At 34.8% G+C, this 27,785-nt stretch overlaps 3 protein-coding genes and 1 long non-coding RNA gene across 9 annotated transcripts; 1 reads left to right on the top strand and 3 right to left on the bottom strand.

The window, feature by feature from the left end:
* The first annotated feature begins 2,074 nt into the window (after nt 1-2,074).
* On the top strand, nt 2,075-7,461 carry LOC113743483 (external alternative NAD(P)H-ubiquinone oxidoreductase B4, mitochondrial-like). Its single transcript, XM_027271513.2, has 10 exons — nt 2,075-2,316; nt 3,441-3,711; nt 4,363-4,569; nt 4,675-4,925; nt 5,356-5,575; nt 5,750-5,854; nt 6,264-6,521; nt 6,618-6,739; nt 7,050-7,169; nt 7,285-7,461. The coding sequence occupies exons 1-10, from the start codon at nt 2,228-2,230 to the stop codon at nt 7,370-7,372; spliced, it is 1,731 nt and encodes a 576-aa protein (XP_027127314.1). The 5' UTR covers nt 2,075-2,227; the 3' UTR covers nt 7,373-7,461.
* A 673-nt stretch (nt 7,462-8,134) lies between these two features.
* On the bottom strand, nt 8,135-11,282 carry LOC113689475 (uncharacterized). 2 transcript variants are annotated; one of them, XR_011814339.1, is made up of 3 exons: nt 11,046-11,282; nt 8,729-9,892; nt 8,135-8,542 (listed from the first exon to the last, which is right to left on the bottom strand). XR_011814339.1 is itself a non-coding variant. In XM_027207245.2 (2 exons), the coding sequence occupies exons 1-2, from the start codon at nt 11,178-11,180 to the stop codon at nt 8,843-8,845; spliced, it is 1,185 nt and encodes a 394-aa protein (XP_027063046.2). In that variant the 5' UTR covers nt 11,181-11,282; the 3' UTR covers nt 8,135-8,842. The 2 variants fall into 2 exon arrangements, 1 of the variants encoding a protein (XP_027063046.2); XM_027207245.2 differs by having other exon boundaries at nt 8,135-9,892.
* A 2,307-nt stretch (nt 11,283-13,589) lies between these two features.
* Nucleotides 13,590-15,035, bottom strand: LOC113690063 (uncharacterized). Its single transcript, XM_072049780.1, has one exon. The coding sequence runs from the start codon at nt 15,033-15,035 to the stop codon at nt 13,590-13,592; it is 1,446 nt and encodes a 481-aa protein (XP_071905881.1).
* Nucleotides 15,036-21,274: 6,239 nt separating this feature from the next.
* Nucleotides 21,275-26,882, bottom strand: LOC140006610 (uncharacterized). 5 transcript variants are annotated; one of them, XR_011814336.1, is made up of 8 exons: nt 26,392-26,877; nt 25,368-25,971; nt 25,037-25,063; nt 24,806-24,842; nt 23,788-23,899; nt 22,978-23,137; nt 22,059-22,121; nt 21,275-21,489 (listed from the first exon to the last, which is right to left on the bottom strand). It is a non-coding gene; the product is annotated as an uncharacterized lncRNA (long non-coding RNA). The 5 variants fall into 5 exon arrangements; XR_011814335.1 differs by having other exon boundaries at nt 21,275-21,465; XR_011814338.1 differs by lacking the exons at nt 21,275-21,489; nt 22,059-22,121 and having other exon boundaries at nt 22,868-23,213; nt 26,392-26,882.
* Nucleotides 26,883-27,785: the final 903 nt, after the last annotated feature.

Below are 27,785 nucleotides of genomic sequence, written 5' to 3'. Positions count from 1 at the left end.
TACAAATTGACAATATTACCCTTGCTCTTAATAACTATTTAACCAAAAAATCAAAACAAAATAGAGAGGTTTTTTAGTGAGTAATATTACCCTTGCTCTTAATAACTAATAATGGTCTATATTTCTCTATATTGAGATCAACCGCTTATGAGGAATTTAGTGAGTAATTAACACCTTGAAAAATTTTGTAAACAGTAGTTATATGAAAGTCAAGAAATTTTTTTAGGAAATACAATTTAATACATGATGTAGTTTAAGTTGTATTGAAAATTAAAATAATCTCTTTATATGTGTGAATTCGTCAAGGTGTAAATTTTACTTTGTTCCAAAACAACTAAAATAAATAGTTTAAGTTAAGGAATTTACACCTTATAAAAAGTTAACATTATTTTGTTTTGTATTGTTGTTGCAAACTTTATAAGTAGGATAACAGAAAGTAGTACTAGAATAAAAGTTTTATCTTTCTTGCATTTCCTCCAAAGGGGCTAAAATGTTACAATAAATGCCAATTCAAGGAAGATAAGTGAGATTTTAAAAACTTCAGGGGACCTGAGTGATATTGTGAGAAATCTCAGGGGAGGTTACTAAAATTATCCCTTTCTCTTTTGGCTTTTCGTGCAAATTACACCTACAATTACAATTTCAAATACAGTTGTGGTTCAAAGTTAATTTTTTATTTGGCATAAATTAGAGGGAGACTCCTATCGAGTAACACTAGTTGGCCAATGATAACAAATGATATAGCTTGTAGGTTGCGTTATTGAGTAGTTGTACAAATGTTCTGCCTAAATATGAGGAGTTGATTGAATCTGAATTCTGTAATTCCGATGGAGCAAGTCTTTACTAAATTTGGGTGAGTGACTAAAAAGAAATTCCAATTTAAGCAGGTCTTTACTAAAAGCTGAATAATGACTAAAATCAAAGGGAAGAGTTATGTATACACTATAGAGAGGTTTTTTAGTTTGTAGGTCCTATATTTTTGTTTACATTAGGATTAGATGTATTTAAGTTCTGCTACATAACAAAGGCGTTTTAGCATTTTACATGTCTTCTTATCTTGTAGAATTTGTGTGTACATTATTACGCATCCAAGATTAGATTTTGGGCTGTCATGCACTCGATACGTGTACAAGTGATTGAAAAAATGTCTTTAGTTGAACTGATGAATGTAAATTCATTATTTGACAAAAAAAAAATCCAATAGTAGTAAATTTAAAAAAGTTAACACAAAAAAATTATAATAATCAAACAAAAAATTAAATCAAGCAATTATCTATAAGCTATCATGTTTTAAGTGATACACACCTATTTCATTGGTTGTGTGATGTTAGTACTTGAATTAAAGTGGATTAGTGAGAAGAATATGGCTGTAAATGAACCAATTCCTTAACGAACAGTTTCGCCTCAATTCGTTAAGGACTTGATTCGAGTTCGATTTTCAACGAATTCGAATAGGAATTAGGGTTCGTTTGTAATATCGAGTCGAATTTAAATTTAAAGATTTTCGACTCGTTAAGGCTCAATTCGACTCAAATAATTTTTAATAATTTTTATTAAAATTAACAATGAATACTAAAAAATAACAATGAATTGTTTACACCAAATCAATCTGGCCATTTTCTATAGAACAACGAAAAGATCAGATTAACCTAAATGAAGTGACCAACAGGAAAGCCCATACAAACATGTGTTAGTATGCTTACAAATTTCTAAACAAAATAGGAGTTGTTGGTCGTCAAAAAAAGGAAAAAAAAAAAAAGGCAAACACAAGCCTAATACTACTAATACTCTAGTACTACTAGTAGAATATACCAAGAATAGAATTAACCAGCGAAGAAATCGAAATTTGTGTGGTGTAATAGACAAAACAGGCGTAGGAAAACCTACCTACCAAGAAAACTGAGAGCATGCAGGAAACCGGTAGTTCGATAAGAATTGGGCAAGTGTCCATATTCCTAGGTGTTTGACTGCTTAATATTGCTTGACAGTTACTCCGACATTAAAACCATGATCTTCCCATAAGGGAAGTCTAATAACATTAGAAACTGCAAGAAAGAAACCTACCAAAGGAGGTAGTCCTCTAGCATGTTAACTTCTCATACTGATTCATTATTTACGGAGATTGTTTGTATAAGCAAGTAGAGTTTAAAGGGTTTCTTGATCATCACTCAAGAGAAGAGAAGAAGTAGCAGAAGAGAAAAGAGAGTTAAGGGAAAAAAAAAAAAAGATGAGAGGCTATAATTTTTACCAGAGAGCCAAAGGGGCGTTTCATGACCACCCCACTGTCACTAAACTTCTTGTTGTCCTCTCTGTCAGGTCTACAATCTAAATCTATGTTTTTTTTAATTATTAGAAGGTGTAGTTTTATGATATAATGTATATTTTGTAGGATTTTTTGTTATATTTTCTCTGTTTTGTTTCGTTACTAATAATTCCTATGTAACAGGCTACGTGTTATACAAAGTTTTCTTGTCGTTTGCTCTTGTCGTTTTTTTTTTTTTACTTGGAAAAGAATTCCTTTTGCATATTGATGGTAATTATTGTTTTCAGTGTATGTTTTACTGTGTTTAAAGTAGGTGGTAGTGCGTTCAGATTTGATTTTTATTTTGCTGAATGTAAGATTTGATTTTGTTCAATGGCTATAACTATAAGCAAATAACATTGTTTAGGCTGTCATAATCAAGATAGGATAACAATGCATACACAACCGGAGCAGGTGTAGATGCATGCTATGCTATGTAATCCAATTTCAATTTTGAATGTCATGTTTTACATAATTAACATACATCTACACGTATTAATGTAAAAAATCCACCGTTGATAAAAACTCAATCCATGAAGTTATTGGAAGAAAATAATGTATCATAAAATCTTCTCATAATTATGTCTTTATTTGCTTTATTCACTGGTAAGGTGTAACTTTTCTGCAGTCAGGATTTATTCTCTTCTGTTTGTGGTAATTTTTTACGCTTGTATGAGCATTTTTTAATTGAAGGTTGGAGCTTAGGATTTGAATCTACTTCTATTGTGCATATTCATGTAGACGAACAAATCCTTATTAATTGCCATGATAGATCTTAACTATTCTCCATCTCAAAATTCAATCAACCCCTTTTGAAACTCTATTTTTGGTATTCAATTTAATACTTTATTGTTCTTAACAGAAATATACACTAACTGTTATGGTTTCCACTTCTTGTACCACAGTGAATGAGGCTGAAAATTTGAGATTCATATTTGCACCTCAATTACATTGAAGTTTTTTCGTTGAAGTACACTTCTTTTTTTAGAATATAATGCCATGATCCTCTCTACAAACAAGATTAATATTAAACAGAAAAAGATACGAAGATTCTGCAGGGTAAGAATTGTTCAAACAATAGTTCTGAAGATATCTGAGATGTGATACTTTTTTTTTTCTTGAATTCTGGATTCTGCAGTGGTGGGGGTGTAGCTGCTTTCTCTGATGCCAGGCCATTCCAATTTGGCTATGCTGATGCAGCTCATGATGTCAAGAAAAAGAAAGTGGTGGTTCTAGGAACTGGATGGGCTGGAACAAGCTTTCTTAAAAGCTTGAAAGATCCCAGCTATGATGTTCATGTTATTTCACCGCGAAACTATTTTGCATTTACTCCTTTGTTACCAAGTGTTACCAATGGCACGGTTGAAGCACGCAGCATTGTGGAGCCAATCCGCAGCATTGTTAGGAAGGTATAGATTTTCATACTGAATTTTTGTGTTCTAAGTTCTACTTTTTAGGAGGCAATGCTAATTTCAAAGGTTATGGTGTTAGCTCTTAGGCATGTCTCCTCTATGTTCTTACATAGTTGGCAATGACATTAAATTAGAAACTATGGACTGCTACAAAAGCTTTGTATAATTGCTGGTTGATATGATTTGGAAACTTTTCCATGAGTCAAAAGCCATACTCATGTTGCAGTCCTCTTTAATAGAGATAAATGATCATTTACCATGTTGTGATAATAATTAATTCTGAAAAAGACATGAAAAGGGGACATTTTCATACCAAATCTTTGGATGCGTAGTTCTGCAATATGTCTAAGAACCAGAAAACCTTGTTTCTCCTTTTTCCCTTTGGCTGTCAGGTCCTAAATTCCTAATGAAACCTTTATGGTCTGCCAAAAAGACAATTCCACCTTTATATATGATTTTTTTATCTGTAGAAGTACCTATTGCAATTGTGGACTTCAATCACAGTGGTCTACCTCTTTGATAACTGCAAAGTTTGATACAATATGCTTCTTCTTAGAATTACAGTGGTGGATAAGTAGTGTTTACACTTAGCCAAACCTATGTAACCATTTGAAGGACATGACAGCTATACTTGCTTTCCTGCCTCAGAAAAAATTTGATGTCCACTTCAAGGAGGCTGAATGCTACAAGATTGATACAGTAAACAAGAAGGTGTGCTGTCGCTCAACTCAAGAAAACAACTTGGGTGGTTCAGAAGAATTTACAGTGGATTATGATTACCTGGTTGTAGCAATGGGTGCACGTGCAAATACATTTAACACCCCTGGTGTTGTGGAGTATGCTCACTTTTTGAAGGTAACTTGACAAGCCATAATGCCATTTAGAGAAAAAGAACAAAATGTAGGTGCGTGTCATTTCCATTATTTTGTGTTGGAAGTGAAAGTAATGACATGAATTCAGGAAGTCGAAGATGCTCAAAGGATCCGTAGAACAGTCATAGACTGTTTCGAGAGGGCAAGCCTTCCAACTGTAAGTGAAGAAGAGAAAAAGAGGATCCTGCATTTCGTAGTTGTTGGAGGTGGTCCAACTGGTGTGGAATTTGCTGCAGAGCTTCATGATTTCGTCAATGAGGATTTAGCCAAGCTTTACCCTGCTCTTAAGCAACATGTCAAAATAACACTTCTTGAAGCTGCGGATCACATTCTGAACATGTAAGGAAGGCCTCCTACAGCCAATATACTAATCAGTCATTTGACATTATATTATTATTATATATGATAAGAAACTAGTCTTGTTTTTCTCGAATTAGAAGCTAAGCAAAATGTTTACTCATAGCCAATGCTTTGTATCAGCATGCTCTGTGTTGTAACTAGTCTTTTACCTTGTATTTTATTTTACGACGAAATTTTGGTTCAACACTTGATTGTACTACAAAAAACAGGAGGGTGTTTAAATCACTTATGGCACAGAAGTTCAGTAGAGTATGTCAGCAATCAAAATGCAGGAGTTTGATCATGTTAAAATTACAATTCCATGTCACCTGCACATGGGTCTGACAGTTATATGGATTCTCCAAATCACCTTGTTTGCTTTTGGCAGTTGTGGATTGTTTTCACAGTTCATTCCCTTTGTTTTATCCAGGTTTGATAAGCGAATTACTGAATTTGCTGAAGAAAAGTTCCAGAGAGATGGAATTGATGTAAAAACTGGATCGATGGTTGTAAAGGTATCTGATAAGGAGATATCCACTAAAGAGAGGAGCTCTGGTAAAACTGTAGAAATCCCTTTTGGAATGGTTGTCTGGTCTACTGGCATTGGAACTCGACCTGTTATCATGGATTTTATGAAGCAGATTGGTCAGGTATGGCATGCATCTCTAATTCTTCTCTTTGATTTCATACCTGTACGCCTGATTTTTCGATTTGGCACTTGATATTACAATGCTACAAACATTTCTTACGCCAAAAGTTTTTGTTATCATCTGTTATCACATATAAATTACTAAGCTCAACTTTTTACTTTGTGTGAATGACAGACCAGTAGACGAGTTCTGGCAACTGATGAATGGCTGCGGGTGGAAGGTTGCGATAGCATATACGCCTTAGGTGACTGCGCCACAATCAACCAACGTAAAGTAATGGTATGCAACAATTATTTCTACTTAATTGTTAGCATGAGCAGCAATACACAACCTTAGTCTTTGGATTTAAGTCACAGTTCACATTTCTTTAGGTGCTATTTTCTCGTCCTCCCTGACCGGCCTCCTTAAGATGCATCATTTGCCATAGAATGCGAGGCCTGTGGTCAAGATTACGTAGCAAATCTTTGGATACTTGTTTTGTTTTCTGAGGATCAGCAGTAGCCTTTGTTGTCATGAAGTCATATGGAGAAGATATCTTCTCTAACGTTTGGCTCTCTAATTGCATGCATTATAGATTGAAAACATACTTTTAGTCAAATTGTTAAATCTTACATCCATGTTCTTTGTAGCTATAGCATGCTCTTTCTTTGATTTTATCACTGAAGCTTCGGATTTGATCTTTTATCAGGAAGATATCGCAGCAATATTTAGTAAAGCCGATACGAATAACTCTGGTACCCTGAAGGTGGATGATTTTAAAGGGGTTATCAAAGACATTGCTGAAAGGTATCCCCAGGTACAGATTCATCTGGAGAAAAACCAACTAAGGAATTTTCTTCAACTACTGAAGAGTAAAGACGGTGATGATGAACTGAACATCGAAAAATTCAAACAAGCACTTGCTGAAGTGGACAAACAGATGAAAAGTCTTCCTCCAACAGCACAGGTAAGTGGAAACTGGAAAGGATTTTTCTTCTTTTTGGGTAGTGTGGCTGATTTGCCTGAGCTTAGCTTCCTCTTTTTTTTGATGTTCGGTACTCAGGTGGCTTCCCAGCAAGGAGTTTATCTTGCTGACTGCTTCAACCGCATGGATATCTGTGAAAAGTATCCTGAAGGGCCAATAAGGTTCAGAGCAGCAGGAAGGCATCGCTTCCGTCCATTTAGGTAAGGATTAATCTACATACAGAACTTCAGACGATATATTTTCTTTCTTTTTTTTTTTTCAGTTTTTGCAATTTGCAAAAGCTCTTATTGGTTGATATAACAGTCAATCTTCAAACTACTGCCCTTCGTGAAGCAATAAAGTGAGAAGAACACACTAGCTTGTTTGTCTCAGACAAGGTTTTTATGGAACCAGATCATAATAGATTTGCAACAATTGCAGCCAATAAATTTTTTTTTACCAAACAGTAAAGAATAATGGTCCCTTATCTTGGCTATTTTGCTTAATATCTGCTGACTTTTACGGTTAAAGGTACAAACACTTTGGACAATTTGCACCACTGGGTGGAGAACAAGCTGCAGCACAACTCCCAGGAGATTGGGTTTCCATAGGTCATAGCACGCAGTGGCTTTGGTATTCAGTTTATGCTAGGTAAAAATACTACTATCATCTATGTGCCTGCAAGTTTTGATTTCTTTGTTCCCCTGAACTGTATGTGGTTCCACTTTGACTTCTTTTTTCACGTTTTGCTTTGTTTCAAATCCAGCAAGCTAGTAAGTTGGCGCACAAGGCTGCTGGTAATATCTGATTGGGGGAGACGTTTCATCTTCGGAAGGGACTCAAGTCGGATTTGAAGACTGATCTCAGACATGAAACTGCAGAGAACTTTTTCACTTTCCAATATTTCTTGCTACAGATACTGAGAAAATTTTGTCATGTTGCTTCAGATAGTACCTAACTCCCCTATCGTTTTGGCAAATGTGTGTTTGGATTTGTTTTTTAAGTCATTTGCACCAGTAATTGGCTCATTAGTTGCATATCTTTTTTTTTCGTATCATGATGCAGAGGGCAGCGGCGAGCGGCTCGAATACGAGCTCGAGTCAAACTCGATCAATATCGAATTCGACCTCGAACTCGAGTTAAAAAATACCAAACTCGTTAAATCGCGAACGACTCAAGAGCTTAATTATATATATTTTTTATTTTAATAGTAAAATTACATATATATTCATAATATTTTATTATTTATTAAAAAATTATTATTTCATTCATTTTTAAAAATAAAATAATTATTTTTTATTTTTTTAAAAATAAAATAATTATTTTTTATTTTTTAAAAAATAAAATTATTATTATTATTATTTTTTAACTCGAGCTCAAGCTCGAAATTTTGAGCTTGTCCAGCTTGAACTTGTAAAATTAGCTTGAGACTCAGTTCTATTGGGTAAAAGCTCGACTCGACTCGTTTGCATCCCTAATGATACAGGTAAAAAAGTAAGGCTTTTTGTCTTAAAAAACTTTCTGAATTTTAATTTACATAGAGCATTACTTTTAACATGTCAACCAGTCATCCTCATTAAAAAATCTACAAAGACAAATAATGAAAAAAATAACAATTACAAATGAGCATATTTACTTTAAGCTTCTATACCTATAACCAGATTATCAAAGCACAAGTCACCAGCCACCAGAGATATGGAATGGTACAGACTTTACGTACATCTTCAGAATCAATCTAAATATGCCTGCATATCTAACAGCTTAGCAGACACACAAAATTGTACCAAGGAGATCAATGGTACCAGTGCGGCCACGATCCCCAACACTAATTTATCATTTGAGGATAACCATGTATTATCCTTACTCAAGATCTTGTTTACAGCGCAGCAACGGTTGGTAATCCAAAGGCTATGAGGTCCATTACAATCTTCAAAATTGCTCTAGTATCCTACTAGCTGATGAAACATTTGGCAAGCGGACAGATACAACCAGCAGTAATTCATGTAAGCCCAGATTTTCCAGACCTATAATCAAAAGAAGGAAGTCCACTTGGTACTCTCTTTAAGCATGACAATGAGTTAAGTAAATTCATGTTATTCCATTTGTTACTGCAGTACTTCTGAACATCAAACCATGCAAAATATCCTTAAGTATTGCAGACTCTTAACAAATCTTGAACCTCAAGAGATAAATGGTTTTTCAGAACATACCATATAATGCCTTCTGACCCAAGATGTCCAACAAAGATGCAGAGTTTAGCAAAAGGGTTTCTCTGAGATTGCAGAGTCAAAAAGAAAACCAAACATCAACTCTTTTGAGTTCATTTATCTATTTTTCCTTTTGAAGTCCTTTGGACCAACAAGACCTGGAAGACATGCATCCATCTCGTTTGAAAATTTTGTAGCTAACTTCAACTTCCCCATCTTGTTTAAGTTACTAATTAGCGAACGATAGACATAAATCGATGGGCGAATTCTTCGGTGCTTCATCTCATCAAAAAGTCTCAGTGCTTCCTCAATGTTCCCAGACCTTCCAAAGTTGTCAATCAATGGTGTGTATGTTTGCAAATCAGGTTGAACTCCTCTTTCACCCATTTCTTTAAAAAATGCTGAGCATAAATCAAGCCTACCGACTTTGCGTAAACTATTTATAATGGTATTATAAGAAATAGTATCTGGAGCAATATTGGCCTCTTTCATTTCAGCAAACTTATGAAGCATATCATCTACCTGACCACACCGGCCCAATATCACTAAAATAGTGTTATATGTAACCAAATCTGGTTTACACTTCAGATTCTTCATTTCCTCGAATATTATCAGAGCTTTATCAACCTGTCTAAACTCACCAAAGGCAAATATGATCCTGTTCAAAGTGATTGCACTTACTGGAATTATCAATTCTGAAACTTCTCTGACAAATTTCAACAAGAAAACATCATCACTTTCCTTAACCAGAGCCTTGGCAAGGATCTGACAGGAAGCCGACTTCATAGAATTACAGAATACCAATAAATCCTTGAAAGTGTGTAATAGAATATCAGTGTCATCTTGTTCACCTGCTGCTTGAAGAAGGATATTATATGCTCGAGGGCCAAGAAAGATTCGTTGCTCACGTAAAGACCGCAATAGTCTAGCAGCAGTTGTAAGGTCTCCAGCACTACATAGCTTATCAATCTTGGAGATACATATTTTCTCACAAGAAATTGCAGAGTTCTCCAACTCGGAAAGTATTTCATTCAAAATTCTATCATGCATATCATGAGAAGGAGAAGTTTGTGTTGCAATTGAACGATGACTAGAAACATAATAACTCAGAATTTGGAAGAACGGCCAAATCCAGAAGGCTCCTATTGGGATGGATTTAACAGAATTCTGTATTAGAAAGCCAGCAATTAATTAAAAACCAAAAAATAAGACATCTACCATCCTTCGCTAAAACAACTGTACAATATTGTCCCAAGCAAAGTGTGTATTGGTTAGCAACTAATAACAAATCAAAAGATGAATAAAAGGGAATGGCAGAGTTCCTAATAATTGATCTACCGGCAGTCAAAAAAACAAAAAGTTTTGGTTCAAACACGCTTACAGTCAGGTTCAGAAAACAAAAATGAAAAAATCATACCAAAACATACACCACAAACCAATATCATCAGACGAGTAAGACCATCATCCCCAAGTTCAAAAATACAATACGTCCTTATACAGAGGTACAAATACCTCTATCTCTATCAGAGGCCAACTCCATCAGGTACACTAAAGAAAACAAATATCGGGATATTTCCCCGTGGAGCCCACTCTTCACGCTCACCCCAACAGAAGCAGAAAAACAGAAAGATGAAGAGTACATAAGCAAAAGCAAAGAGTTCTCCCTAAGAACAGGTAACAATAAATCCAAAAATCATTTCCTGGTCAGGTCACATATCATCAGATGTTTCACTCTCTCACTAGATTAACTACCCTTAGGTACCAGCCATTTCACAACTAGCAAGACAACAACCCCACCCACTGTGGACGGGCTTTAAAAATGCATCATTATTAGGTCCCAAATTTATCTCTAATCCATTAAATTCATTCCATTTAAATGTCCCTTCTCCATAGCATAGAAGAAGAAAAGGGAAAGAAAGGAAAAAAAAAAAGAAGTCTTTCTTGAACCAGCTAAAAGAACGCCATCATTTGTCATCAAGCTTCTCAGGAAAAAAAAAAAAAAAAAAAAAAGCTTGCATTTCTACTTCGGCAAAAATCTAACCATCTCCCAGAATTCTAAAGTTACAAACACATTTTATTTCCCTGGAGTTTTCACCATCAACTTTAGTAGCATCCTAACTTCTACCACTATCTCCAACCCAAGATTAGCAAAATGACATTCTCATGATTATAAATTGTGGGATTTATTTGATTTCATATTTCACTCTAAATCCCCAATCTTGAAATGAGGAAATATATCTATAGAAGATAATAAACAACCAAGAAAAATGAAAAACCCATATCACATAAGTCAGTGAAAGATGAAAATTTGAGAGCTTACAACAAGATGGATTTTTCTGAACCCCTGCAGAGTGGTGAATGAAAAAGGTCTGCGGCAACTGGAACAGTAATAGTGGCGTAAGAATGTTGAAACCCTCAAATGGGTTTTGTGCTTGGAAATCGCAGCAGCAAACATTTTTGGATTTCGGGATTAATCGAAGAAAAAATTCGTGTTAGGGTTTAGGGTTTACGTTGACAGACAATTGAGGCATTGAAATTTGGACAAGAAGTACAGGGAGACAACTATATTAGCTATTTTGTTATTATTTTTTTAAAAAAATAATCTTGCACACATTTTTGGAAATGTATCTTTCTTCCCCTTTACTTTTGTGAAATAACTTTACATACCCTACTACATTTTTCATTTTTTTGAGATAGCTAATGGACGCAAGGGTAACTCTTTAATTTGGATCCTTGTGTGTTTGATAGGATGAAATCTGAGAAATTTTTTTTTTTGGTTACATCATAACATATTTTTCAATAATTTTTTAATATTTTCATTCATTTTTTTATCTCATGTGTATGACATCATAAAAATTGTTATACTATTATTTTAAAATTTTTTAAAAATAATCACCAATCCAACCAGATTCGCTCCGTCAAAAAGGTTTCTTTCGAAGAAATTCTTACCTTGCTTTTTTTTTCTTCCGAAAGCATATGAAGAGGTGGAGAGTAATACAAGCACTTAGAAATCTTTTCGAAAAATTATTGGTGAGTTCATCAAGTTCTTAATCACTCTCGTGTTTTTTTTTTTTTTTTTTGAGATTGACCGTAACTATCATGCGAATGTATACAAATTTTGGCTGTGCAAAGTGGTTAGATGTGAAAGAATAATTAGAAAAAAAAAACGATTAGATGCCATGTAGTAATTAACAAACTACTTTGTTTGTCTTTGGCTGATTTTTCTTATTGATTTCCAAGTTCATAAGCCAAAAAATAGCAATATTGAATTTTAGCCCTTAATTCTTCTGTGGACAGAAAGTTGTAATTTGGACCATCTCTCCCCGTTGATCCTTATGTTGGTTACATGTAGATAAGACACATTTTGTGAGCTAGGATTTTCAGTTCAATTGATGCAATGCGACTGTTAGATACTCAAGAAACTAAAAAGCTTATTATCTCTTTGAAGTACATGATTATTATTTTTCTTAGAAAGTACATTTTGCATTACATGCTTGACACTTGATGCTAAAGTAGTCAGCTAGAGGTGAAGAAAAAGAAAACATTCCACTTCAAGCCAAACGTTTATCACATATAATCTCAAACTCTCAATCACATCCCACTTTACTAAGTAGCTGTCAATAAAACTGCCCAAAGGAAGGAAGCATCAGGGCCTTATCCTTGAATCCTAATTGTGTGATAAATTCAGCAAGAAAACTGAGGAAAGATTTTTGCTATGGTAAACAATTTTTTTGTCTATGGCCTTCTTGAGTACTATATGTAGGAAGCAAAAGATCCAAATGCAACATGTACAGTACACTCTTCTTGAGTTTCAGTCTTTTTGCTTCATTGCTAGAATCTCTATTTAGTGCGACTTGATATAGTATTTCAGTTTCAGTTTGTGCTCAATTTTCCATGCTTTAGGGGTTTCACACCTTTAAGTAATTCATCAGGTCGAATCTGATATGAAAAACAGATTCTTTTTCAGGCCTATAATTCTTGCTTAGGTTTAATGTCTGTAACAACATAATTGAAGTGACAGTTTTTCAGATTCAGTTTGATTCTGAGATCATGAACTTATCATTTTCCTGTTTGAAGTAATGGTTACATGTTCTCCAAAACTTGGTGTTTAAACTTTTCAAGTGCAGCACTGCTGAAAGCATAAGTTTGAAGACTGCAGACAAAATCACCTATCCTTTATGTCCTGAATAAAATGTATACCTATCCTTTAACTGTTGTAGCAAGGTGCATTTGTACAGGAATGCAATTAGCCACTAAATCAACTTTTCTATACATTATTTCCTCTTTTTAAGTGTTTAGGGGTGGGACACTGTGGTAGCATCACCTTTTCAACAAAAGTTGCCATAGGATTGAATATCACTGTTCCTTTGGAAATGGAAAAGTTTGCCTTCGTTGATGCAATCTGGAATGGTCCCCTTATAATACTTTGATTGTAAAGTTAGAAACACAATGTTTGATATATGGCATGCGGTATATCTACCAGAGATCCTACTAATCTCCAACCTTTTTAGGCACAGCTAAACATGATTTTTCAAGACACAATTCAACCACAGAGCATAACAGAAAGACTTTTCAAGACTTTCACCAAGATAACAAGACAAACAGTAGTCAGAAGATCTTAAGTGAAGCAAAACTCAATATTCACACATAAATCCATAGAACAGCTTATTGCAGATACACCATAGATGAGAGGATTGATCCATAATCTCATGTATCACTTAGGAGTGAGCACAAGAATGCTCACCTGCTTACCAAAGTTTACAGACTCAAGCATCAATTGACTTAAATTTCATAGAACTAGAATCAAGAAATAGATTGTGGAGACTGAGAGACCTCCATGATTTTCATCATTTTTATCAGATATTTAAACCTCATCATCAGCAAAACTTAGGGCTTGGCACAATGATGATGGCTCCTCCTCTTCATCCTCAGCAAAATATTGCTTCCTTCCTATCAAGTCAGCTACCCTTTTGGCTGGTCCAGAGTCCCTGGGGGTCTCATTAATGCACCGAGCAATACGAATTCTTGGAAGTATTTCAGGCACAACAGAGGTCGTTGGAAAAGAACTCTCAGCTTCAGAACTATGAACAACAAGATCAGTGGGAATTTCCCATCTCTTCTTCACCCTGCTGCTCTCAGTACCTAAATTCTTCTTTTCTGGCAGTGTTTCACGCGATTTCCCAGCTGACAGAGAGCGTTTCTTATCACATCTCTTGTTTTCATCCTTATCATTTTCAGGCAAAGATCTCTTTCTCATTGCTGAGGTCTGACTACTACTCTGATTATAGCGGCTCGCAACAACCCTCCCTGGCCTCAATGGCTTCTTATTAGTAGCTGTAACTGACTTTTCAGCATCTTTGAACAACTTTTTCGGTTGAACAGAGTTACCAAACATCTCTTCTTTCTTCACAGTCTTCTTTGATGCAACTGTGGTGACTGCCTGCCTTGAACCCTGAGTTTTTCCTGCTAAATTTTTTCTTGATTTCGGACTAACACTCAAGCTTTTTCTCCTTTCTTTAGTCACCTTCTCTTCTGCAATATCTTGCAGCTTCCAGAAACATGATTTTCGCCTACTCTGAATAGGCTGAACAGGGGTAATCGTACTCTCTTTTTTACCAAATTGCCGGGATTTGACATCAGAAAGTATCTCAGATGGTCCCAAACTCATACCCCTTCTTGCCCCAGCCATAATCTCTGATGGACCCAAACTTAGCCCTCTTCTCTGAACCTTGGTTTTCGCACTCGTAGCCAAACTTTCTTCAATCTTTTTCTTCTCCTCTGCATTCTTGCCAACCAGTTTTCGATCCATAAACTTTGCAGCCACAATCCTTCCTTTCTTTTCAGACATTTTCACACTTTTCTCAGCCTTTTCAATCTTCAAAGCCTCTAATCTTGAAGAAAGCCTGCTGATTTCCATCTCAATTTCCTCAATTTCCTTATCAATCTTCTTCTCATCATGAACCTCCCCTTCAATATTACTCCTCAAAATCGGCTTTTCTGCAAAACCCTGCTTATAATTCCCCTTAATTGACTTTATTCTTGAGTTTTCAACCGCCCCATTCGGATCAAGAACCTTGAGTGGCTGGGACATCGGAGACTTCAGTGAAGAAACAGATGAAATAGAGGAATGCTGGAACTGATGAGTCTGATTTTCATTTTCTTTACTTGAAAAAGATTCAAGTGAATCAGAAGGATTCAAAAACCGGGGTTTCACAGGAGACCAAGAATGTTTAAGTATTGCCGATGAATCTTCAGAATCTCCATTATCGAAGGCTGCATTGTTCCATATCTGAAGATCTGATGAATTCATCTCTTCTGGGTATTGTAAAACACTCATTTTCCTCACTCGGGTTTTCAAAATCTGATGATTTCTTGTGAAAGATAGAAATGTATGGTGGGGTTTCGACGATTTCTTGAGGGGATTCTTAATGTGAATTGTAGGAGAGAAAATGGGGTAAAATAATGGAGAAATTTATGTGAGGATTTTTTTGGTTTTGTTTTTGAGTTTTCTGACCGTTAGAGATAAACTTAAACGTTGAGGCTCCGCTCCATCTTGGCCATTGGATATTAAAACGGCTGCTTCAGACGCTCCGATTAGATTTAAAGCTTAATCCGCATTGATTAGCAAAAATCAGACGCGCCGGCCGGCCAGCCTGCCTAAGAGTAGGGGCCTATTGATGTTGTGGTGTTGGGTCGTAGCAATATTGGCCTAGTCCAATTAATTGAATTTGGCCCAGTTTGTCTTCTTCAATTTCAACACACATGAAATGAAAATTTTTTAAAAATAACAAATAAAAAACAACCTTTTCTTGGGGAAAGGAAAAAGTCAAATAATGCCATAACCAAACATATTTTAATATATTATAGTTATCTTATTCACTATACATGCTCAATTTCAATCAATTAAGTTTCTTTTTATAAGAGTTTGACTAACGAGTATCCAGTGATATATTATTTTTTTTTGTAAAAATAAATTTAGTTGAAAAAAAAAAGTGTCTAAGTGAATATATGTATTGATATGATAAATTATAGTATGTAATTTAGGTATACTAGTCAGTACCAAGTGAGCATGGTTAGAGAAATCCTTCTTATGAACACACATGTCTTGGGTAGTTTATTTCTTATGTAAGCATGTGATATAATGCCGCAAGATGCAAATTATTTAGTTTTGTTTCTGCAAAGGTCAATGGTAGTGATTGTAAGAACAAAAACATTAACCAATTCTTGTTATCTTTTGGTCAATTCTTTAATTTGTCAAAATCTCCAAAATGTATAGTTAGATTTTCCTCCAAAAGTGTAACATAATGAAAGTTGCATCATTCAAATATTATTAGAATTGTCAAAGAATTACACGAAGATAAACCCTTTTAAGGACCCTCTTTGGCATTAATAGGCTGCAAATGAAAACAACCATTGCAATAAAATTGCATGCAGCGTTTACAAAATTATTATTAAGGGAAAACCAAAATACTTAAAAAAGGGGGACGAGCTACATCATTTCAAGTGTAACCCTCCTTTATTTTTCTCCATATCATTGCCATTTTAGCAAACTCCATTCAAGAAAATAGAGAACCCTGGACACATAGCCATTGACCCACAAAGATTTTGTCGCAGTTGATATTGGGGTTTATATCAACGAATGATTGGAATTCCAGATTGAAGTTCTGGGCAACGCTAAAGCAAGTCTCGTCTTTTACAGCTCCGTGGACCGAGTTGCAAGCTGGGGATGTTGCTTCAGCTGTCGCTAGTTTAACTTCATTATCTAGTGAATTTCAAGAAAATGTCATGAGAAAATATGAATCAGATTCCAAACCCAAAAAAAAAAAAAAAAAAAAAAGGCAATTAAGCTTCAAAATTGTTAGCACTTACGGCCTAAATTTCTGCTTTCAGCCAAGCTGATGAGGAGAAGAATGGAGAGAAAAGTTGCCATCTTAGTCTGAGCCATTTGTAGATGTGTGTAACGGTACAATTTTTTCTTCAAGCTGAAATCTTGATTATGGTGTGATCGCTTCTGATGATTATTCAAGATATATATAAAGGCGCCCAACATTGGAATGACCAGTGTACTAAGCAGAAATTCATGATTATTATCGACGAATTCTGGCCGGCTGTTGTTTGTGCATACCACAATGTACATTATAACACTATTAAAACTAATGCCGTCCTGAGATACAAAAGATAGGCTGAGATCAAGAGGATCGAACCTCATTGATTCAACTCATGAGTTTGAAATAGCTGGTAAACGGGTTGCTAATGCCAATAAGAGGTCATAAGTTCGACTCTTGCACGTATTGTCTTAAAAAACTTTGGATCAGACTTTCACCCCTGAATAAATTTTGGTAATTGTATTTATTTCTAGCATGTTATCTATTTTGTTTGACTTAAAGTCTAATAAATTCAACAAAACACACAAGAAGTAAACATTCATCCAACAAGAAAAATTTCAAGGATATAAACTAAATATTGACTTTCTTTAACTTTGTTTTAGGTTGATATTTTTATATAATTGATACGATAGAGAAGATATAAATATTTTAACAATAAAAGGAATTAATGTTAATTTATGAATAAAAGGACAATAATAATGCTGCTGCACTCTTTTTTCTTTCCTAACTTTGACTAATCTTCACAGAGGAAAAGTGTACGTATTTAAAATTGGAGCGGGCACAGTATCACTACCCCTGAAGTTCGAGGGGTAAGGTGTTATTAATTGTTTTCGATGTCTTCCAACAGTTCAACCTACAGACCATAAAGAAATTGCTGCACCGCTCCTGAGACAATAGCGTCCATATCCAATATATACTAAATTTATCCAATACAATCTTACCAAAAAAAAAATTTTATCCAATACAATCTCCTATTTAAACAATTAAAACTACTACAAATGAACCACTTCATGAAACTCTCAACCCCATTATGCATCCAGTCATCCAAATCCTTCTAGATTCTAGCCATTCTCCATGATACTCAAATTCTCTGTGTGAGGGCAAAAGTCAAATTTACAAGCATGCAGTTCCTGTTCATGTTGACGAATCTACAAGTGGATGAAACCGCGAAGGATGCTTGTTCCCTATGCAACAGCTACTCTATGAAGCATACTTGTGCTTGACCCCTTAGCAGAATTTATCTTCATCTCTTCCCAGAAGCGAGAAATCTGGCTATTCACAAAGGCATGGCTCAACATATTTTGAATTTGACTTATAAATGAAACCAAACTTACAGAACAGAGACTCCAGTTATTGCTGAATATATAGTGCACTTAAAGAGTTTCCTTTTGAAACTTACACCTTATTTCAACTAATTTGCTCACAAATAGTATTCTGATGCAGCTGAAAATGGACAAAGATTCAAGATATGAGTAGTGTATCCAGGAGCTTTCAACCCAATTACGGACAAAGAATCATCCAAAGCTTAAAATTTTCAAAAAGGTTGCGATCAGATGAAATCCCAGATATCAGCACAAATTAAAAGCTAAGGAATTTTGATACTCCCTTTTGATATTGGGATAATTCTGAAAATAAAGGGCAGTCAAAATATCATTCTTTTCCCCATCTGAATGATAAATTGCCAGGCAGTAAATCATTTCAATTTTTGGACATCTTTGCTGCACCATACAATTTTTTAAGCATTTCAAGTGTGTTGTAACACAAATTTTTCTTGGGTATAGTTACTTAGATGGACAAGTTGGATTTAGGTTTCTATCGGTGTTTAGATCATGCCTTTATTATGCACAGTTGATGTATTAAGCACGTTATCAATCGTGTTTCCAAATTAGCATTTTTATTTTTGGTAGGAAAATTTCATGAGTTTAAGTCTCAGCTATGCTCATAAGTCCTCATGAATCTCAACAATAAGCAGATCATAGAATGTCTGACTCCATCTTTTGTCAAAGGGGAAAAAATATAAGGAAAACAGACAGTGAGCTTTTAACAAAGCTGAAAGTAAATTGATAATCGGTAACAAAATGAACATTAACTTTTATTCATATTTTGGTCCTATACAGAAGCCTATTACCAGGATGGAGCACTCAGAGATGATTCATTGAGAGTTGAATAAGGCATTTGCCTTCTAATACTTAACTTTATTTTTCTACATTAGTCTACTCCTTAGTTAGCCAAAGCTATGCAAGGGATGCTGATAAAAAATCAAGCTATTTCCTGGCCAAGACTTGATGCTAGAAAAATCCAATTAATAGCTGTCGCGAATGTCCATTGCTTCAAAACTTAGCAAACATTTTGGCTTTCAAAGCCTCCGAAGTACCTATATGCTACTTCCTTGGGGAAAAGCACAAGGCAAAGGATATATGAAATTGTCAGGCAGAAGATGAAGCACAAGAAAGCTATCTGGAAATGAAAGAATTTTTATAAAGAAGGGAAATGCTACTCATTTCCCTCAGGAAATGTAAGCGTAGCAAAGAGCATTGATAAATTATAAATGGACTTTCTTTGGGAAAGATCCAGCAAAGGCATAAATCCACTGAGTCTCGAGGTAATGGAATCAAATTCACTTAGGTATTACGGTTGATGAATTTGGAGTTATGTCAAGGAAATATTCTTCTGAAACAGACTACTAATCTGTGAAAAGCCTAATTCAGCTATGCACGCCAAAATACTATGATAGAGAGACTTGAAACCTAGAGTACTCATTCTCAAACCCTTAAATCTTTATCAAAAGAAAGAAAACCGAAAAAATCCTTTCAAACTTTCTGGCTGGGGCGGACCATAGGTGTATATTCAACAATTAAAGAAAGAGCTAGCTCTCCATTAATGAAAATAATTTTCAAGTTTAGAGAAAAAGAGAGAACCCTTAACTGGCCTTGTATGAAAATCCCAATTGATGAGTTTAATTTCCCACAACTTTAGCAATTGAACTGGTCCTACTACTATAGCTGCTAGAAGATGTCAAAACTGAAGGTGCACGTATGTCGCCCTTGATACCGGGTTCGTAGTTCCAAATGAAAAGGTGCAAAATATAAGCATTTACCTGTTATCTTACAAGTTTTGAGCATTCCATATATCTAAATGCAAAATGTTGGAAAACTAACTTTATTTCGCAAATCAACAATTTTGGTAATAATTATTCACTCTCTTTCTCTACCTTTTTTTTTTTTATCTGATTACAAGAAACCCATAATGGTGGGATTAGTATGTACATATTACAAACTTAACAATCCCCAATTTACTAACATCTATAAGAATAGACACAAATAGTGTAATGAACACTAACATCTATTTGAGACAAACTCGTATATATTTTTTTAAGACAAGATAAACTAATTTTAGTAAATTAAAACTGGATAATTTAAGTCAAAAGAATGAAGAACATTTGACAAAAGTCTTTTCTTTAAGTCAATGAAAGATCTTTGCATAGAAGATCTATGACAACTTTTCCTATTTAGTTATAGATCAAGAAATTTTTGTTAGCATCCCTACTCGATGTTTGAGTTAATTTTTGATAATGTTGTCTCAAACGATTAGAGCAGGAGACATTGTAACTATAGTAAGGAAATAGTATAGCAACTTCATGTTAAAACTAGTTGATTTAGGATTGAAGGGTTTTTCTCCTTTCTTTCTTGTTTTTTTAAATTTTCATTTCGTTCCTATGTGAACTTCATTTTGTTGCTAGAAAACTATTGCATATTATAAGGAGCTTTGTATTTGCCTGTGATTGGCTTAACGTACATCGATAACTGATAGCTAAACCCGATCAATGGTGGCTAAACCCGGTATTTGCAATTAGATATTAAGTTGTAACAGAGTTTTTAGTGTTGTCATCTATGTCTTAATTACGTATTTAAAGCAAGTAGAGCTTTATACCCCGATCAATGGTTATATTTATGCAAGAACATCTATCGATGCTCATGCTGCATACATTGGTCATGCTAGCCCTGCATTTCTTCTAAATCATATTGGCTTTTCTGATTTTTACTTTTCCTACTTGTTCTCTTGTTTGGTTATCGCTCCTTGATTTGTAAAGAAAAACAAATTCAATTGAATTTTTGTATGCGAGCATACATGTTGTCTAACTCCATTTATGAAAGGTGGTATAGTTTATTTGTTGGCTGTTTTGGTTCTTATAGAATGACAATCTTGATTCTTTCAAAAGGTGCCATATCACTTCATTTGTTAATATAATGATAAGAAAATCAAGAAGTAAAATATTCTCTTGTTTAGGACCACCAATAAGAAGCCTACGTATACTGCACGTCATATGTAATTGTGAACTAGGACCCTTTTTCTTGTTTCTCTCTTTTTTTTTAAGTAGGCTACTGTGAACTAAGATCTTTTGATATTTTAAGTAACCATTATATGGAAAAGTTACAGCTATTTTCCATTTACTGTTCAAGCAAGATTGGCACCAATAATAATTAAGGATTAATGTTATATATAATGTCAGTGTAAAGATTTTTTCTACAATCTGTTATAGATATATGATGTGACAGTCCCACCTCCCCCTAAGGCGAACCAAAGGGTTCGACGGACCGCCTGCCCAACTCTCGCCGGGACTCAGTCGAACACTTCAAGCAACCATCGGAATAAACCCCAAGAATAAGTGTAACAAGGATCCAAACTTAAAGTGAAACTTATATACATTGCTATCTAAAAGAAAATACAACCATCGAATATACAAAGGTTCTCAATTTTCATACAACCAGCCCGTGCCAAGCACTAGGGCGAAAACCATTACAAAATCAACGGCCTAGCCTAGGCTAGTCGATACAAGCTCTCGTCCTTGCTCGCCTTCCCATGTTAAGGAAAACAAAACTAAAGGGATGAGTTAAAAGCTCAATGAGGTTCCGAACATATAATCAAGCCATAAATCAAACAACAAGTCATGAAACATTCACAATATAAAGAGATATTAACACATACATTAAAAGGATACGTTCGTTCGTTCGTTCTCCTGTCATTTCCCCTTATTCCTCCAATCATTTGGAAAATGCATTTTTTTTTTATAAATAAAACCCTCGTTCTTTCTTTTGTTTCATTCACCCCCTCCTGGACGTTGGCCAGGTTCCACCAGAATACAAGGTAATACTCGAGTATACCAAATTCACCCAGGGTCACCATATCGCCCGACCGAATCCGCTTCTGGCTCGAGTCGATCGGTAACAAAGGGTAGGGCCCAGTTCAGCCAAAAGGCTTACATCATGCGCAACTAACGTTGCAATCATTAAATCCTTGAAAATTTCACATTTATTTAGGTCGAGTGCGATAAAGTACACACTCGCCTAGAAAACTCGTTTTGAAAATCATTGAGAGCACTTAACACGTTATCAAACAATAATACAAGTCATGAAGTCAAGAAAATACAACAAACAAGGAACACTCACCTAGTTATGCAAAATAACATCCAAAATATCCTACTGGATATTACCCTCGGTCATCGAGAAAACCTAAGATTAAACGAGAAAGAATATAGCACAACCAATTAGGTGAAATCGAAGAAACCCAATAAATGATGAGTAAAACGTATAAAAATGACTTTAAAGTGAAATGGGGCATTTGGACTGGTGAACGGAAATATCTAGGGTTTCATAAACCAAACGCAAAACCAAACTCAAAAGGGTTATAAAATTTCCGGCGGAAAACACTTGGACCAAAGTCAAATCGAAATCCAACTGGAGCGGCTAGGAAATATTGTTTCGGAACCGTTTATATGACTCAAAAGCAATATATATTCAAGTGGGCATTATATGACCAGTGCCTTGATGAAAATCAGGTGAAAAGGAGGACAAAATACGTTAACTTCCACACCTAAAACCTCGCTTAAAAGTAATTCACTTGTGGCCGATAAAACACTAACTCATACCTCTATATTTTGGGAAGGAGTAATTAACTATTTGAAGTTCCAAACGGAAGAGGTATCATGTTTTAAAATGGAAAAACGATCATGGTATTTGCCAAACGAAAGTATACGAGTTCAAATAGAAACTTAACCCTCGACCACCTTTTGAAAGAACCGAGGAAATTTTCAATGAAATACTTCCCACTTGACCCAACACACATTTCCAAAATCATTTTAACTCATTCACTTTATAAGAAAACTAGGAGAGGATCACCGCGCTATGCGCGGTGTTTAATTGTAGAGTCTGCTCAATGATGCCCAGTAGTGTATAATGAAAGATAAATAACAAAATAATTAACAGAAAAGTCACATTGAAATTGGCTCTGTGAATGTAAATTTCAATCATGTTTGGAGGAAACAAGATATACAATAAAAGTTACATTTATCCAAAAGTACTCTATTACCTATACTTTGAACAGCTAACTATAGTCTTGTTTCGTAGTGCTTTTTGGACACCTCAAATTCTCAAATAACTTCTTCTGCCAGAAGGTTTTCGCCACAAAATACTCCAATATCAACTTGCAATCAACAATACTCCAATGAAACCAAGAGACTAAACTTCGCCTGTAATCCTTAGTTCCGATCAAGTCAGATACAAGAAGAAAATGAACTTCCAGAGAACATTGTGCAAGTTTCTAGTCTGGGGAATTGAAAAGTTAAAACATATATGAAATAAATGTAGAAAGCAATTACGGAGAACCAGAAAAAAAAATCCCAGGGGAAAAAGGAACAGTTAAAATTCATTAAAAAAAACAGCTGACAAAACCAGAAAAAAGGGAAAGGGAAAAGAATTTAGATTTTCATCAAAGCAAAATTATTATCAGAATTTGCTGATGGCAGTCAAGCATTATCCTACATCCATGATAATCCCATCAAATGAGAACTTATTAAAACAAACCACTATGATTGCATACTCTATCCAAACAAATTGCCATTTAGGCATTTTATTTGTCTCCAACAATTTCAGGCACATGGTTAATAATCTTCTATGCCATGTATGCCTTGAATATCAAGAAATTGACTGGCAAAGCGTGAGACAACGAATTCAGAAAATGTGAAAGAAAAGAAAAAATGAACTACATGTAGAAGATTTTTCACATTTAGCTATTTATGAAAGAACAAAAAAATTTGAAAGAAAGGAAAAATCTGCTTTCACTGTGTATGTTGACAAAATTATTTATCTTAGATTAAACAATCAAATCTAAACATGTTACCTCTTGCAGTTCAATTCGAACCCATTTTGAGTGGCGTAAGTAAATCTTAAAGCTTCTAGCAGAATTATCATAACCAATGCTTCAAGCTTCATCACGATCCACTTCAATTAACCTAAAAAGGAATAATATTAAATAGGTTAGTCGAGCAAAAACACAACTCGAAAACAAAAACAAAACCATTTCTTATACAGATACAGAAATATAAAAGGTTATTTAAAGTTTTTAAACAAAATGACAATTCACTTCCCCAATTCTAAAATGTGCTCAGAATCTAGTAGCTAAGACGTCTTATTCTTGGGCAAACGTCTTTTTACCTAGAAAAACTAAAACCATTTAAATTAAGGACCATTATGTAACGTTCATGTTCTTCAATTGGTGTTCTTTGACATAAATAGAATGAAACACTTGTTCTATTTTTTCGTTATGAAAGAAACAGAAATGATACATAGATATAGTTTTAAGAATAATTAAACACAAACATTTTTTATTGCATAAGACATTTTGCTCTTGTTTAAAAAAAAATTTCTTCCATCCCTCCCAAATTAACATTCTTCGCTCTCTCCTACCTTCCTTGAAGAAAAACTCAATTAACTGAATGCTTATCAGTGAATTACCACAATAAACATAACACATCAGTACTACTATCACTCATTATATCCACCTACTATCAATATCACCAATTTATTAAAAATTCTCTAGACTAAGCACTGAAAATAATGCAATTATATTAAAAATTTCTCTAGACTAACACATCAGCACTACTACCACTCAATATATCCACCTATTATCAATATCACCAATTTATTAAAAATTTCTCTAGACTGAGCACTGAAATTAATGCAATTAATCGAATAATTAACCAAAACCTCAGCTACTCTATCTACCAAATTTAAACATTTCAACGGGTGAAAAATAATTTCTATCAATAGAGATAGACAGAAAACTGCAAGCATTCTAAATATAAGGACTGTAACCTCATGGAGTATAGCATTTTGAAACCAAAAGGATAAGAAGATACCTCAGAAGAAACAACACAACCAATATAATAGAATCTCCTGCAAAGCAAGTTCATGCATCAAACATCCAAAAAAAAAAAAAATCAAAGAACCGTTAGAAGCAACCCAAAATAAGGATCCATAGTAACTGCGAATAAGGGGGGGAAAATATCATCAACTTAACATAAAAACTTAAAAGGACTCAGAAAGAAATATAGACATTAACATTTGAAAAAGAACCAAAGAATCCATACCTTTACATTTCGTTGTAACTCTCAACTCTGGAATCCAAGGCAGAATAATACAAAAAAAATGAACAAAATTAAATCAAATAGATAAAAACACCAAGGGTGTAACACTCGAAAAGGAAAACTAACAAAGAACAATATAAGAAAAATATAGTCAATATTTTAGGCACAAAGTTTTGTACAATTGTAAAATCCGAATGTTTGGTTATTGGTTTTGCGGGAAAAGAGATATACAAAGGACAAATTATTGCTGATGATGACAAGAAAATAAGGAGCTGAACAAGGGGAAAAAAACCCACAACAATAAACTGAAAAATAAACATTTGAAAAAAAATACCATGATAGCATCTATGGAAGTGCATAATTGAGCTTTCTCTTCATCATTTTACTTTATTCACCTCTTCTTGGTTCTAACGAGAAGAGTTTTGAGAGAATTATCGGTGGAGAATGGAAGAGGAGCAGTTCTGATCAGAGAAGAAAAAGGAAAGGAAGTGGTCATAGCCTCATAGGACTCCTCCAGCCACTCGATTGATAAGAGTAGATAGGTGAGCTGTCGATTTCTAATGGAAGCAGCAGGACAACAGATGACATAAGCAGCAGCAACTCTTGTATTTCTTTCCCAATAGTCCCCGAGTAATGATGTTGGGGGCCAAAAAAAACCAAAAGAAACAAAGCAAAGCCAACCAAAGCCACGTGGGACCAGAATTTAGCTGCAGACTTCCAAGCCAGACGTCCAAAAGCAAAACAAAGAAAAAAAGAAACAATCGGCTGGAGGACGACCAATTCACGCGAGCGAATTCACACGAAGCAGACGACCACCAATCGGCCAATGGAAGCCCGCCACGTCAGCAATCAGAACTCAATTGAAAAGCTCCCCATTCCCGCATAGACTAGATATGTTAATAAACGAACGGCATGTCCCCTTAAATTTCACTTTCACCCTACAATCAAATATACAAACTTACAAGAATCAACCACAATCACAAATTCGGTTTATAAACAATAAAACAAGTCCAATTAGGCCACAAAACCTTTCAATCAAGGCCAATTAGAAGCTTCAAAGCCAACTATAAGAAAACCCCCAAATTGAAACCCTAGAACCGGAAATTATCCCCACAAGCGGAAATTTTTCGCAAACAACCGCAATTAACGTATAAAGGTTCCATTTAACACCATAACCATCCATTAATTCAAGACCAATCCATGATTATAATATAAAATTAGAAAATCCCCTAATAAATCAGAAATTCACCATAAATGCCTTCAACCCATGAAATACTCCACAATACAACATATTTCACCATCACAAACCCTTAATTAACCAATATTAGAACAAAAGGAAACTTGTTTATCCAACTTACCTCAAATTCAAGAAAGCTATCAACTTAGAGCTTCCCTTCCAAAATCAACTCCACAATCGACTTCACCCCTCCTTAGCTAGCACTTGTACGGAGTAGTTTGAAAATCTATCGGTTAAAACTCAAGATTTAAGTGGAAATTGAAGTTGGAAAAAATGGAGAGTTTTCCTTTCTTTCTCTAAAAGCCACGGCTGAACAAGAAGAGGAAATGAAGATATTTTGGCCAAAAAGTGGGTTAAGAAGGAAGGAAACAGCCGGTCAAAGCTGCTGATCGGTTGTGACACGTCACAATCCGGCCGGAATCTGGCCGGATTTTCGGCCGGATTCAAGGCAGAACGAAATCCAATTTTTTTTCAAAAACCACTAACAATCCAGCCAGCAATCCGGCCAAGAACTGGCAGGATTTGCGGCCGGATTTGGCCCTTCAGTCTTTTCACAAAATTTTTCCTTTTCCCCGAATTTGATTGCCGCGCTCAACGGTACTTCTAACACATTCACATATATATAGATCTCACACACAAATACACATAACAACAAGGCCTTCCTTTGTTTAAAACGATCAGTTAAACAAATTTTCACTTAAACGGGAAAATGAGAATAAACAATAGGCTAAGAAAATATGAAAATTCAAGGTTCTCACATATGATACATAGGTAAAAAATAAATTTAAAATTTGAATAATGATGACATGGATTCATTTGTCAAGTCCATTTCTTTTTTATTCGTTAAGAATGAATGAATAAAAATATATTAATCGTTCTATTTCGAGTTTGACATTTAGGTTTCTTCAAAGAATTCTTATTCATATATAAGGTATATGAAATGAAACCGTGGATTATACCGAGCAAAATACTTCTTTTTAATTCGAATCAAATGATAGTGTTACTAGTACATAAAGAGAATAGATCTATAGATTTTATGCATTGTACAGTCATGCACAAAATGACGTGTATGAAATCCTTATTTCAAATAAGAAACAAAATATAAGATATTTTTTAAGAAGATGAAAAATATTAATGAGGAAAGACATAATTGTACCATATCTTCTTGACCCTATCTATGGCGCCTGCTATCCTAGTGAGAGGATGACGCACTATCATATGAAAAAGGATTTAGACATCTTCATCATGAACATTAATACATAAAGGAAGAAAATAATGTTTGGCAAATTTTTTCATGCATGATAATCAAGAAACTCAGGTCATTGCTACTTTTGTTATCGAAATGAGAGTTACCTTTTATATCTGGTTGACCATGGCATGAGAAATTTGATCAGATATACACCTATCCCATAAGTGAAAAACTTGACTCTTGAATGATTCTCTATTAAGAGCTAAATTGGACCTATACCTATTTCGCTAGTAGCCTCAACAATGCTACCTGGATTTGATCCAGAT

The sequence above is a fragment of the Coffea arabica genome, chromosome 5e, assembly GCF_036785885.1.
Source record: "Coffea arabica cultivar ET-39 chromosome 5e, Coffea Arabica ET-39 HiFi, whole genome shotgun sequence".
Classification (NCBI taxonomy): Eukaryota; Viridiplantae; Streptophyta; class Magnoliopsida; order Gentianales; family Rubiaceae; genus Coffea; species Coffea arabica.
The sequence above is the reverse complement of the archived record's forward strand: the minus strand, read 5'-3'. Positions and strand labels throughout refer to the sequence as shown.

What these genes read in the sequence shown, in the direction of transcription:
- LOC113743483 (XM_027271513.2), top strand. Translation starts at nt 2,228, where the DNA reads ATGAGAGGCTATAATTTTTACCAGAGAGCCAAAGGGGCGTTTCATGAC. An exon ending in TTATGAAGCAGATTGGTCAG is followed by an intron (nt 5,576 to 5,749) that starts GTATGGCATGCA and finishes TGTGAATGACAG; the next exon opens with ACCAGTAGACGAGTTCTGGC. An exon ending in TCAACCAACGTAAAGTAATG is followed by an intron (nt 5,855 to 6,263) that starts GTATGCAACAAT and finishes ATCTTTTATCAG; the next exon opens with GAAGATATCGCAGCAATATT.
- LOC113690063 (XM_072049780.1), bottom strand. Translation starts at nt 15,035, where the DNA reads ATGAATTCATCAGATCTTCAGATATGGAACAATGCAGCCTTCGATAAT.
- LOC113689475 (XM_027207245.2), bottom strand. Translation starts at nt 11,180, where the DNA reads ATGTTTGCTGCTGCGATTTCCAAGCACAAAACCCATTTGAGGGTTTCA. An exon ending in TCAGAAAAATCCATCTTGTT is followed by an intron (nt 9,893 to 11,045) that starts GTAAGCTCTCAA and finishes TTTCTAATACAG; the next exon opens with AATTCTGTTAAATCCATCCC.